Consider the following 12,335-nt stretch of genomic DNA (forward strand, 5'->3'; position numbering starts at 1 on the left):
GTGGCATTCTGCACCCGTTGGAGTTTCTGGGTCATTCTCAAGGGCAGCCCCATGTAGAGCGAGTTACAATAATCCAGGCTGGAGGTGACCGTCGCATGGATCACAGTGGCTAGGTCAGGGCGAGAGAGGTAAGGAGCCAACTGCTTAGCTTGGCGGAGATGAAAAAAATCCGCCTTTGTTATAGCTGCAATCTGCACCTCCATGGAGAGGGAGGTATCGAAGATTACACCCAAACTCTTAACGGACAGTGCTGGCACTAATTGCACCCCAGCAAGAGATGGGAGTTGCCCCCTCAATCCCATATCGTCCCGTCCCAGCCAGAGGACCTCTGTCTTCGAAGGATTTAACTTCAACCGGCTCCCACTTAACCATCCAGCCACAGCTTCCAAGCATCTGATCAGTGTGTCTGGGGCCCGAGTCAGGATGGCCATCCATCAACAGATAGAGTTGGGTGTCATCAGCATACTGATGGCAGCCCAGCCCAAAACTCAGGACAAGCTGGGCGAGGGGGCGCATAAAGATGTTGAAAAGCATCAGGGAGAGTATCGCACCCTGAGGCACTCCACACACCAAGGAGTGGCGGGATGACAATTCCCCCCCCCAAGTGCCACCCTCTGTCCCCAACCAGAGAGAAATGAGCGCAGCCATTGAAGGACTGGGCCCTGGATCCCCATGTCGGCAAGGCGGTGGTCCAGGAGTTCGTGATCGACCATGTTGAAGGCTGCTGACAGGACTAGAAGAATCAGCAGCCCCGACCCGCCTCGATCCAGCTGCCTGCGGAGATCATCTGTTAGGGCGACCAGAGCCGTCTCGGTCCCATGACCAGTGCAGAAGCCGGACTGGAATGGATCCAGAGCCGATATTCACTATATTCACACCTTACTTTTATAGGTTGTGCACTTCAATTGTCTTAAGTACGCACCTAAGAATGTATTGTGTGAATTGGCCATTACTCTTTGTTGGTGGGGGATTGCCCAGAGATTTGACAGTGGAGACTTTGCCAGTTGTTCTAGTGTGATGTAGTGGTTAAGAGCGGTAGACTCATAATCTGATAAACTGGGTTCGCTTCCCTGCTCCTCCATATGCAGCTGCTGGGTGACCTTGGGCCAGTCACACTTCTTTGAAGTCTCTCAGCTCCACTCACCTCATCAAATTCAAACTCTCCTCCTCCTCCTCCTCCTCCTTCTAGTGGTCTCTTATGCCATTATACTCGCTTGTAGTAATTTTAACAATAAGGTATTATGATCAAAGCCTCCTTCTGTTGTTTAGTACTCAGGGTTCAATCCACAAAAATGTGTTGAAATAGTACACCGTTGCATCAAGGAATTCATTTTAACACCAGTTTTAGAAAAATATAGGGAATCAATAAAAGGGAAGAAAGAGAAATGGAAGCTTTGCCGGGTTTGTGTGTTCTTTAATAGCCTATTTTCTTTCCCCAAGGATTCAAAACTGTCATATTTTGGCTGTGATGGATTAATTTTCTTATTCCTAAATGCTGGAATGACTGACTGACAGTTTGATCCTGGACGTCTTAGAAACCCATTTAAAGGCTGAATTCACACATGAACACAGTTCACCAGATAATTGCAGATGCACCCGATTAACCTGAAGATTTGAAACGGCGCAATTATTTATCACCTAATCCACTTTCACAGATCATTGCCTCTTTATCGTGTGAGGAAATTGCCCGCCATGGGGAACCAACTGGGAGACTACAGCCTTATTAGGTGTTTGTATTTTTGGTGCCCCCGATGAACTGTGAAGATATTTCACACCCACGTTTCCCAGCTTAGTTCTGAAATCAAGCCTAGAGGAAACTATGGACATTGTGTTAAGCAGAGTTGCTTCTATGATAAATAGAAATATCCTGCTCTTGATCTGCAGAGCAGCTCACATATGGCTCCCAGATGGCTTCCCATTCAGGTTGCTTAAAAGGCCAGGCCTCCTTAGCTTCAGTAGTACAATGGCACCATGTGCCTGCAGGCCATCCTCTGTTACATATATGCAAGGAGGAGAACAGCTCTTTCCTGTGCACCTGGTAGGGAAGGCCTAACCAACATGAAAGGGATGGCCCATAGCTCAGTGGCGATGCTTTCCACGCCATGTTGTTTAGTCGTTTAGTCATGTCTGACTCTTCGTGACCCCATGGACCAGAGCATGCCAGGCACTTCTGTCTTCCACTGCCTCCCGCAGTTTGGTCAGACTCATGTTTGCAGCTTTGAGAACACTGTCCAACCATCTCGTCCTCTGTCGTCCTCTTCTCCTTGTGCCCTCAATCTTTCCCAACACCAGGGTCTTTTCCAGGGAGTCTTCTCTTCTCATGTATTGGAGCCTCAGCGTCAGGATCTGTCCTTTCAGTGAGCACTCAGGGCTGATTTCCTTAAGAATGGATAGGTTTGATCTTCTTGCAGTCCATGGGACTCTCAAGAGTCTCCTCCAGCACCATAATTCAAAAGCATCAATTCTTTGGCGATCAGCCTTCTTGATGGTCCAGCTCTCACTTCCATACATCACTACTGGGAAAACCATGGCTTTAACTATACGGACCTTTGTTGGCAAGGTGATGTCTCTGCTTTTTAAGATGCTGTCTAGGTTTGTCATTGCTCTTCTCCCAAGAAGCAGGCGTCTTTTTATTTCGTGGCTGCTGTCACTATCTGCAGTGATCATGGAGCCCAAGAAAGTAAAATCTCTCACTGCCTCCATTTCTTCCCCTTCTATTTGCCAGGAGGTGATGGGCTCCAGGTCCAATCTTCAGTAGTTCCAGTTGAAGCAGGTGTGGAGACCTTGTGGGCCTTCAGGAGGTACTGAAGTCCAACCTCCACTTTCCGCTGAACAGCTGGTGGGGATCGGAGGCCGAAACACCTGGAAAGCCACAGGCTTCCCATCCCTGAGTTGAAATATCTCAGACAGTGGATGCTGGGAAGCAGCCCTACCTGAGACTGTGGAGAGCTGCTGTCCATCAGAGTAGACTGGACGTAGATGGACCAGTGGTCTGATACTTGGTAAAACAGCTCCATAAAGTAAAAGTAAAGGAACCCATGACTATTAGGTCCAGTAGTGGACGACTCTGGGGTTGCGGCGCTCATCTAGCTTTATTGGCCGAGGGAGCCAGCGTACAGCTTCTGGGTCATGTGGCCAGCATGACTAAGCCGCTTCTGGCAAACCAGAGCAGCTCATGGAAATGGTGTATACCTTCCCGCAGGAGCGGTACCTATTTATCTACTTGCACTTTGACGTGTTTTCAAACTGCTAGGTTGGCAGGAGCAGGGACCGAGCAACGGGAGCTCACCCTGTAGCGGGGATTCGAACCGCCGACCTTCTGATCTGCAAGTCCTAGGCTCTGTGGTTTAACCCACAGCGCCAGTCCATACAAAACAGTCTCTTTGCGCAGGGATTCCAGAGGGGGCACAATTTTTCTGCCTTCAGTTTCTATTTTCTTGTGTACTATTAAAAACATCAGCAGCAACTCCAAAACAGGAGCATAATTATTTTACTTTAGGTGGGAAAATACCTAAGGCTAGTTTGTGGTTGAAAATGTGCAGCTCCTACTAAAGGAATATATATTAATGTAAAAATAATCAATAAACGCAAGCCTTTAAGAATGTATACCATAATGCTCAGTGATCCCAGCTTTCTCAGACCTTCCTCTGCATTTATTTGCTTCTTTTATTAAAAAAAAAAGAAAATCAATTCCTGTTATATTCTATGGTAACAGCTTGCTTCATAATAATCACATTTACTATTTTTTTAAAGCACTTTCAGGTAAAAATGAAGACAGGCCAGGCCTGGAGGCTTAAAGTCTAATAACAGTTGTTCACTTTAAAGATTATATATATATATATTTTAAAAATGCTGTAGTTGTCTGGCTTTCTTGTTTCTGGGCTGCAGGGAATTATAGAGCGCCCATATTCAGCAAGGGCAGGTCCAAGAAATTTTGCTGCCTGAGGTGAAAAACAAGATGGCCGTCTCCCCTGCTGCAAGTTCAAGAGTCAGCTGCACAGGCAACTACAGTTTGCCTCTGAACCTGGTGATAGGGCAGCATCTACCACTATACCTGAGGGCAGCAGGCTAACTGAGCACACAGGACAGGCTGCATGTTATAATACAGCTCTGTCCTCCACCATCTTGCCACAGCTTCCTGTCCCCCATCCTCTGCCACCTTGGGCAACCTCCCCACTCTGGCTAAAGATAGTTCTGGTCCTACATTCAGATTATTGCATCTCATCATAATAAGCAGAGAAAAGAGTCATTCCTCTGCATGCAGCCTGCTCAGCTCTTCCCTTTGACCAGGCAAGCACACAAGCCAGGAGTCTCTCTAAGCTGGGAAACAATGGTTAGCAGCTTCTGAAGAAGACCCGTTATTAAGCCAACTGTAAACCATAGCTTCATAACCTGCCTTGATTAGAAGGCGATAACCATAGTTTTATCATTTTGGATAAGAAAAATGATCCTGTGAGTTGGCAGTTGTGGTCCAGCACAGCCCAGCTGCTCTGGGCAGTCATACAGCCCCTCGTGACCATTGGAGAGCCAGCGTGGTATAGTGGTTAAGAGCGGTGGACTCGTAATCTGGTGAACCAGGTTCACTTCCCCGCTCCTCCACATGCAGCTGCTGGGTCACCTTGGGCTGGTCACACTTCTCTGAAGTCTCTCAGCCTCACTGTTTGTTGTTGGGGAGGAAGGGAAAGGAGAATGTTAGTCGCTTTGAGACTCCTTCGGGTAGTGATAAAGCAGGATATCAAATTCAAACTCTTCTTCTTCTTCACCTTCCTCTGACGGCCACATGGGACCCTGGGAAGCCTGCCCATTTGAACTGAGCAATCACAGGCAGGCTAGGGTGTGTGGCTAGGCTGGTAGACCTGGGCTGGCTAGTCTTCATTCAGGTCTGGCAGCTACCCAGAGAGCCAGTTTGGTGTAGTGGTTAAGAGCGGTAGTCTCGTAGTCTGGGGAACCAGGTTCGATTCCCCGCTCCTCCACATGCAGCTGCTGGGTGACCTTGGGCCAGTCACACTTCTTTGAAGTCTCTCAGCCCCACTCACCTCACAGAGTGTTTGGTGTGGGGCAGGAAGGGAAAAGGAGAATGTTAGCCGCTTTGAGACTCCTTAAAGGGAGTGAAAGGCGGGATATCAAATCCAAACTCTTCTTCTTCTACCCATAAACGGGGGTCCTGGCTTGGCTGAGCAGCCAAGTTGTAGCTGGATTTCCTGCCCCTTGAATGTATGATGGCAGGAGCAAAGCACTCACATGCGGGAGCACAGGATTTGTTCATGTCTTGTCTTACTGAGATCTCCTGAATGTGGCCGTTATTGAAACCTGTTGATTTCGCCCTTCCTCCTCTGCAGTGTATAGTACAGTTTTCATGATGTTGTGATGCTGAGCGCTAACTCACTTTCACCAGAAAGCCCCAATTCAATTATTCATCCATTTAAATTATGAACCCACTTTGTAAGTCAAGGCATTTTCAAAGTAGCTTACAAAATAATAAGGTAACAAAAGAAAGATGCTGCTGAAAACAAAACAATATGTAGGTGAAAGAGCAAATAAAATTTGGAGACTGACATTGTTTTTGACAATGTTTTCTTCAAATTTAAGATAACTGTGCATGTTGTGTGTGTGTGTGTGTGTGTGTGTGTACGAATGCAGTTTTCAAGCCCAAAGGTATTGAATTTCTGATAACAGAATGTTTTTCACACAGGCTGTGTTTTTACTCAGGAGAACAAATAACGTTCCTTTTTGTTTTATTAATGATGGAATTTGGTGCTTATGAAATCAAGGGGTTTAATGGCACTGCCTTGAGCCAAGAGCGATTCAAGCTTTCCTGCTTAGTCCTGGCCAGACATAACCTCTTAGCAGCTGTATCAGAGGCACTTGCAATTCAATCTGTAGATGGGTTCCAAAGATAGATGTATATTTCTGACGGTCAATGCAGTTTCCTGACGTAGGCAGATAACTCCTGGGAGCAGCATGAAATTAACAAATGTTATTCTCACTCGGGGTCTGTTATATAACACAGATAACCCATTTTCACACATAATGAGACAGAAAATGAAATTCTTGCCACTTTGAACACAGTTTAATTGTTTTTGTGGAGATTTACGTTTCTTTTAAATGCAAATTTTAGCTAGATCCCTTTATGATATCCAAGAAGAAGTCCTGTTCAGGGAAAAGAAAGTCACATGTAAGAAGAAGTATATACCACAGGGCATGATCTACCTAAAGTTAAGCATTTTAGGGCAACCAGTGGGCACCTGCAACTGCAGTAGTTTGGGAAGAGAGTCTTTCCCAAGCTGATGTCCTGTAGATATTTTTAACTTTGGCCATAACAGCTGGGGCTGATGGGTGTTGTAGATCAATACAACTGGAAGGTACCACTTTGTGGAAGTACCAAGCGACAAGAAGGAAGGTGACCACATCTGGGGAGACCAAAGGAGCCATTGCTGATGAAGGGAGAAACAAAAATGAAAGGGATTCCAAGGGTTTGTGGGAAACAGGAACACTTGCATCTATCAATCTACTATCTGTCTGTCTACTTCTCTTTATCTATTATCTGCTATCGATCATGATTTTTTGCTCAAGGCTCAGAATGTTGCTTGCAGTTCTACTTGACCCACTGCAACTATTAAATGTAAGGTGTGTGTTTAACTTGCCCCAAGGTAACGGTGGCCAATGGTGTTTTGTGTTGGCTCTGCCACACACTACTGCTGAATTACCTTGGTACGGTATTGCCTCTAGTTTCCTGAGCCAACTAGCAGACAGCAGCATCATGCTGGAGAGGAGACCGACAGCCTGGGAGGCCTTTAGGTTTGCCATAACATAGCCTGGGTCTCCTCTCATGGCTCAATGCAAGACTGTTGCAGACTCCCATTGCCTGTGCCACTTGTAGCGCCATTGCCAAGGTTTAGCCACACTCATAAATGAAGGTGTGTGGTTCTGTTGCTTAAATCACCAAAAAAGATTTGCTCTGGATACACCTTTCTTCAGGGGAAGTGCCCTGCATTGGTTTGGCTTGTGTGATTGTGTGATGGATCTTTCTCTGCTTGAGGTGCTGGAGAGATGCTGCCAGTGTATTAAGAAAGGAAGAAATAGATCTGCATTGGATTTAATTGAATAGGTTATATACCTTGCTTAAGGGTTGTATTTGGTGTACATCCTGGACTTGATTCGTATGTTAGGAAGTAACCAGTAAAGAAATTTGTTACATACATTACCATTCAGCCTGTTGCACTCTACATGTTGTAACTATTGCATCTGTGTAACAAGGTACGTACAGCGGTACCTCGGGTTACATACGCTTCAGGTTACATACACTTCAGGTTACATATACTTCAGGTTACAGACTCCACTAACCCAGAAATATTACCTCGGGTTAAGAACTTTGCTTCAGGATGGGAACAGAAATCGTGCTGCAGCAGGAGGCCCCATTAGCTAAAGTGGTGCTTCAGGTTAAGAATAGTTTCAAGTTAAGAACGGACCTCCGGAACGAATGAAGTACTTAACCCGAGGTACTACTGTATTGTATTTGTTTTGCCAGTCAGAGCAGACAATATTAAGCAAATAGTCTGATCTGATACAAAGCACTCTGTTGTGTCCTTATAAGCGGTGATTCTGTCATTTGTGTTTGATATAACAAAGCGCATGTATATGAAGTGGGGGTGGGATTGAATAAATGAGTACAGAATGGTAAAATACTGCAGTGCAGTAAGCGCCTGAGTTTCAGTGTATCATGGGAATCCCTTTCTTAAAAAGAAAGAAAGAAAGAACCTTATAGCACTAGAGTAACATCTTCTTCTGCAAACTGTTATGTTCAATTATGGCAAATGCTCCTCTCTTTCACTTAAAACGATGCCTGTCTTAAGTGCTTGGAGCCTACTGTCCTGTCTGCTGAGTGCTGCTGACAAGGAAGACGTGCCAAAAGACAACCATCTCACTCTTACCACAAGCTCTTCACCTTTTGCAGCAAAGTCTCTGCCAAGTACGGGGGCGGGGGGGGGAGTCACCCTTGTAACCCCCAGATGTCAGCTCGCATCTGAAAATCGAGCTGGATTTTCTACTCAACAGCCTCCCGGTACACCTTGCCTCCAGATAAATTGCCATCACCGTTTCTCTACTTTTGTGCAGGGCAAGAGCAAAGAAATATTTGATACCTGGAATCGAAGTGTGCTTGTTTTGTCCTAGTAGATATCAGGCCGGTTAGCCTGAGATCTTGGTGTACAGGAGCCTAAAGGGGCAGGAAAAGTCAGGACATAAACATAGGTACCCAGATATGCTCAAAGTAGTTCATGGTATCGCCTCTTAAGTGAGCAATTAGGAGTAATATTGCCTGCATACTAAGCAATCTTAAAATCATAGATTCATAGAATTGTAGCATTGGAAGGAGTCGTCCCGAGGGTCATCTAATCAAACCCTCTGCAATGCAGGAATCTCAGCTAAAGCCTCTATGACAGATACCCCCCCCCCAAAAAAAACCTCTGCTTAAAACCCCCCAGGGAAGGAGAGTCCACAACCTCCTGAGGGAGTCTGTTCCACTGTCCAACAACTCTTACTGTCAGAAAGTTCTTTCTGATATTTAGTCTGAATCTACTCCCTTGTAATTTGAATCCATACCACTGTTGAACAACTCTTACCAAAAGAAAGTTCTTCCAGAAGTCTTGAGACATACTCCCCATCCCAAGTTGAAAATTCAGCGAGGGAGCTGTAATATCCCTTGATGAGTTGGTAGGCCCCACCTGCTAATATTTTATAAATTGCCTTTTTTTCTTTTTTTTGCTCTTTTGGGGCCCTTATTACCATTTTTAAAGTCACTTCTGGGTTCAGCATGGATGCACATTGATTAGGCACACGTAAATTGGGAGTTGCCTGTACAGTGGTACCTTGGTTTACAAACATAATCCGTTCCAGAGGTCTGGTTGTAAACCAAAACAGGTTGTAACCCAAAGCGCGCTTTCGCCAATGGGGCCTCCCAAAATAATCCCAAAAAAGGGACATGCACTTCCGGGTTTGATGTGGTTGTAATCCAGAACAGTTGTAATCCAAAGTGGTTGCAAACCAAGGTACCACTGTACTTATTTCAGTTAATACAAAATACTTACAGCTGAATATTAACTTGAATATATGCGCTTCCATGATGATTACTGCAAAATGGGACATCACATGGTTGCATTTTGATATTTAGGAGATGGGCATGTGCAAAAACTGAGTGCAAAAACTGCCAAAACAATATGCTTTAACTATGACCTGTAATATCTCAAGCACCCAGGTTTCCTTTGCTGGCAAAGGAGAAGCAAAAGGCCTCTTGCCTTTCCCTTTCCAACAAAACAAAAGCCCAGTTTGCACACGCTGATCTGGTCTGCTAGATCTCTCAGCCAGAGTGAGAAATTTTAAGATGCAGCTGGAAAGTGTCTTCTCCTAAATAAAAATGCAAGAACTCTCTGAAAATTCCTCTCCCAGCGAGAAGGTTGCCGGATATGGAAGATGACCATGATGAAGGGAACAGATGGGCTGGGAATCCAGATCACCGGAGGCCGAGGATCGAAACGTTCTCCTCACGCCATCATTATCGCACGGGTGGAAGAAGGAGGCTCTGCTCACAGGTACAATTTGTTCTGTTGTCACATCATGCACATCTGACCATCCCATCGTTTGGGTGTAACACAAAGGTTTAAATAAATGAAAACAGTGGGTAGCTGCCAAATTAGTTTTATCATTATTATTATTATTCCCCACTTTCCAGCAAGGATTAGCCCCTCAAAGCAACTTAAAATTCAAATCCGAAACAAACGAGAAAAAGTAAAATAATAAATTGATGCTGTTGCAAGAGTTGTTTCCCCACACAGCCACTCCCACCAAATCTCACCACTAAAAACGTTTCTCAAGCCTTCCTCATACTGAAGGCAACTTCTAGAGGCCCCACTAGAGCCCATCTAGGACACGCATCTAGCTCCCTGCTTTGTCTAGATTCTTTCAAGTCTCATATCAGGGTTTTTAGTTTCTACAGCAGAAGCTGCAACCAACCAAAAATCTTGATATGAAGCTTGATAGAATAAGTCCCTGTAAGATTGTGCTTTACCCCTGAAGCAACAACCCCAAATAGATTAATCCCTTTGCCATCACCCTTTTGAGGACATCCTTCTGCCCGTGGTGTGCCTGATGTTAGTAAATAAATTGCCTGGAGCACCCTTGAGTTTCTTGCTGTTCCAGTTCTACCACCAGGAGAACCAGAGATCTCAGAGACTGAAGCAATTTGAACAAGGCTTATTGGGAAATCTGGAAGCCACCAGGATAGTAAGATACGTGCAACTCACATGTGTTTCAAAAATCTGCGGTAGGTTCCTGAACCTGGAATGTAAACAGCCATATAATTAGATCCCGTCGTCCTTTATGGGATGGCATTTCTTATGCAGGTGGAAGAAAAGGATCCTTGGAGGTTTTTTGGCCTAGCATAAAATGTAGATGTACACCTCATTTTCATGAAGAGTACCTTCATTCACCATCCCTAACCATAGATCATGCTGTCTGGGACAGATGGGAGTTGGAGTCCAACCCCATTTGGACAGCCACTGGTTCCCCATTCCTGCTTTAGGTTGTTCTTTGTTTCTGAGCTTTTGTCTGGCAACCTTACTGTTGTAGCATGTTATAGGATTCCTTTGCCACAGTGAGAAAGTAGGTCAGGTACACTACACATAAGACTTGGCAGGGTCCATCTCTTGAAAAAGAGGCTAGCAGAAGTCTGCCAGTGTTCCTGCCTGTTCCTACCTGGGGAGATGGATTTGGTGCTGGGCAGTTGTACTACAGGAAAGGAAGCATGCCGAGCTAACTACTCCACAGCAAGTGAGCGAGTTAACTGCTCCACAGAAAATTTAATATTAAAGCTGACCTACTTACCAGTGATATCGTTAGTGTCTATAAAGTGCTCCGAGACGCTCCAGAGAAGGTGTTAAGTAAATGTGGAGTGACTTGAATATTCATTATTAACAAAATGCAGGCGGTGCCTCCTATATTTGACTTGAAACTTCCCCACTGAAAGTAGGAGGATGGGGAAAAGGAAGCGCCAACATTTATTCTTGCTTTCTTTGACTGGGCAAGGGGTGTGTGTGGCAACCCATTTTTTTTAATTAAAACAAAACAAAACACTTTTGCCCAAATGACGTGGTACCTCCTGTTGTTCCTTGAGCAGTAGCATCAGAATATAATGTTCGCCTACAGAATAATAACTTTCTTGACGCTTCAGAACCTAGAAACATTCCCCATGAAACTGAAAAGTCTTTGTTGTCCTTTTCCTCTTTCCTTAGAGATGGTAGACTGAAAGTTGGCGATGAACTGCTCATGATCAATGGCCACTCTTTGGTTGGCCTCTCCCATCAAGATGCTGTCGCTCTTCTTCGGTCGGCCGAAGGCCTTGTGTACCTGGTAGTTGCAAGCAGGGTAGGTAATAGTCCATTAAATGGATTCAGCATGTTTAGGTGTACACAGAAGATCTACTCCTGCAGTACGTGACTGTAGCCACTAGCTTAGATGGCTTTTGAAAAACGGGTGGGGAAATTCAGGATTGACAAAAGAAGGTACATCTTTACCCAGTGAATCAATACTGTAACCTGGGGAATTTGCCATTGCAACAATGAACAATAGCAATTAGCTTAGTTTGTTTTATTAAATTAATGGAGAAGAGGTTCCACAATGGCTATTGGTTGAGCTATATGGGGGTGTTATACATGTTTGAAGTGGCATTGGAACACATTTACTGCTTCCTGAGACATTTGTTTTGGAGGCAGAGAATATTTGTTCAAACCATTGTCACCCCATGTTATTTGACGGCATGAAACGTTGGAATGGTGAAAATGCAAAATATGCATCTAATTGTTTCCATCAGTACATAGAACAATAGGGGAAAACAAATGAATTCATTTTGACCTATTAAAAGCCCAGTTTCTCATGTCTTCAGTTGTTCATTGAATAGCATCATATACTCATTCACCATCAATTTTATTCCTGGTATATTCCTTTAATATACATATTGTGTCATTAAATCCCACCTTCTCACACTTACCTCATTGCCAATCTATATTGCTCAAAAGTGTTGTCAGTATAACTATTTCTAATAGCTCCCAAATCTTTCTATTTGTGTTTCTATTACTTAGCCAGAAAAAATATTTGCCAAATTTTGGAAATCACATGCCATTTAACAAAGTTTAATAGGGATTGCTTATTAACCCAGTGACCACCTTCCAACGCTTAACTCTTCTCTCATGCTTCCACTACATGCTAGAGTACGTATGAGAAACCTCGAGTGCGGCCCTTGAGACCTCTCTGTCTGGCCTTCTCTATCCAACTTTTCCCAGGCC

The 12,335-nt window shown here is 44.6% G+C and overlaps 1 protein-coding gene across 4 annotated transcripts in view; it reads left to right on the forward strand.

Moving 5' to 3' along the window:
* The window catches only part of PDZD2 (PDZ domain containing 2), a 202,300-nt gene that overhangs the window by 127,768 nt on the left and 62,197 nt on the right, over window positions 1-12,335 (forward strand). For all 4 annotated transcript variants that reach the window (XM_081929521.1, XM_081929522.1, XM_081929524.1 and 1 more), the window contains 2 exons: window positions 9,445-9,587; window positions 11,286-11,418. In XM_081929521.1, the coding sequence (XP_081785647.1) occupies window positions 9,445-9,587; window positions 11,286-11,418 (276 nt within the window). The remainder of the gene's footprint in view (window positions 1-9,444; window positions 9,588-11,285; window positions 11,419-12,335) is intronic.

Source organism: Podarcis melisellensis, assembly GCF_964234715.1.
Source record: "Podarcis melisellensis genome assembly, chromosome: 11".
NCBI classification, from domain to species: domain Eukaryota; kingdom Metazoa; phylum Chordata; class Lepidosauria; order Squamata; family Lacertidae; genus Podarcis; species Podarcis melisellensis.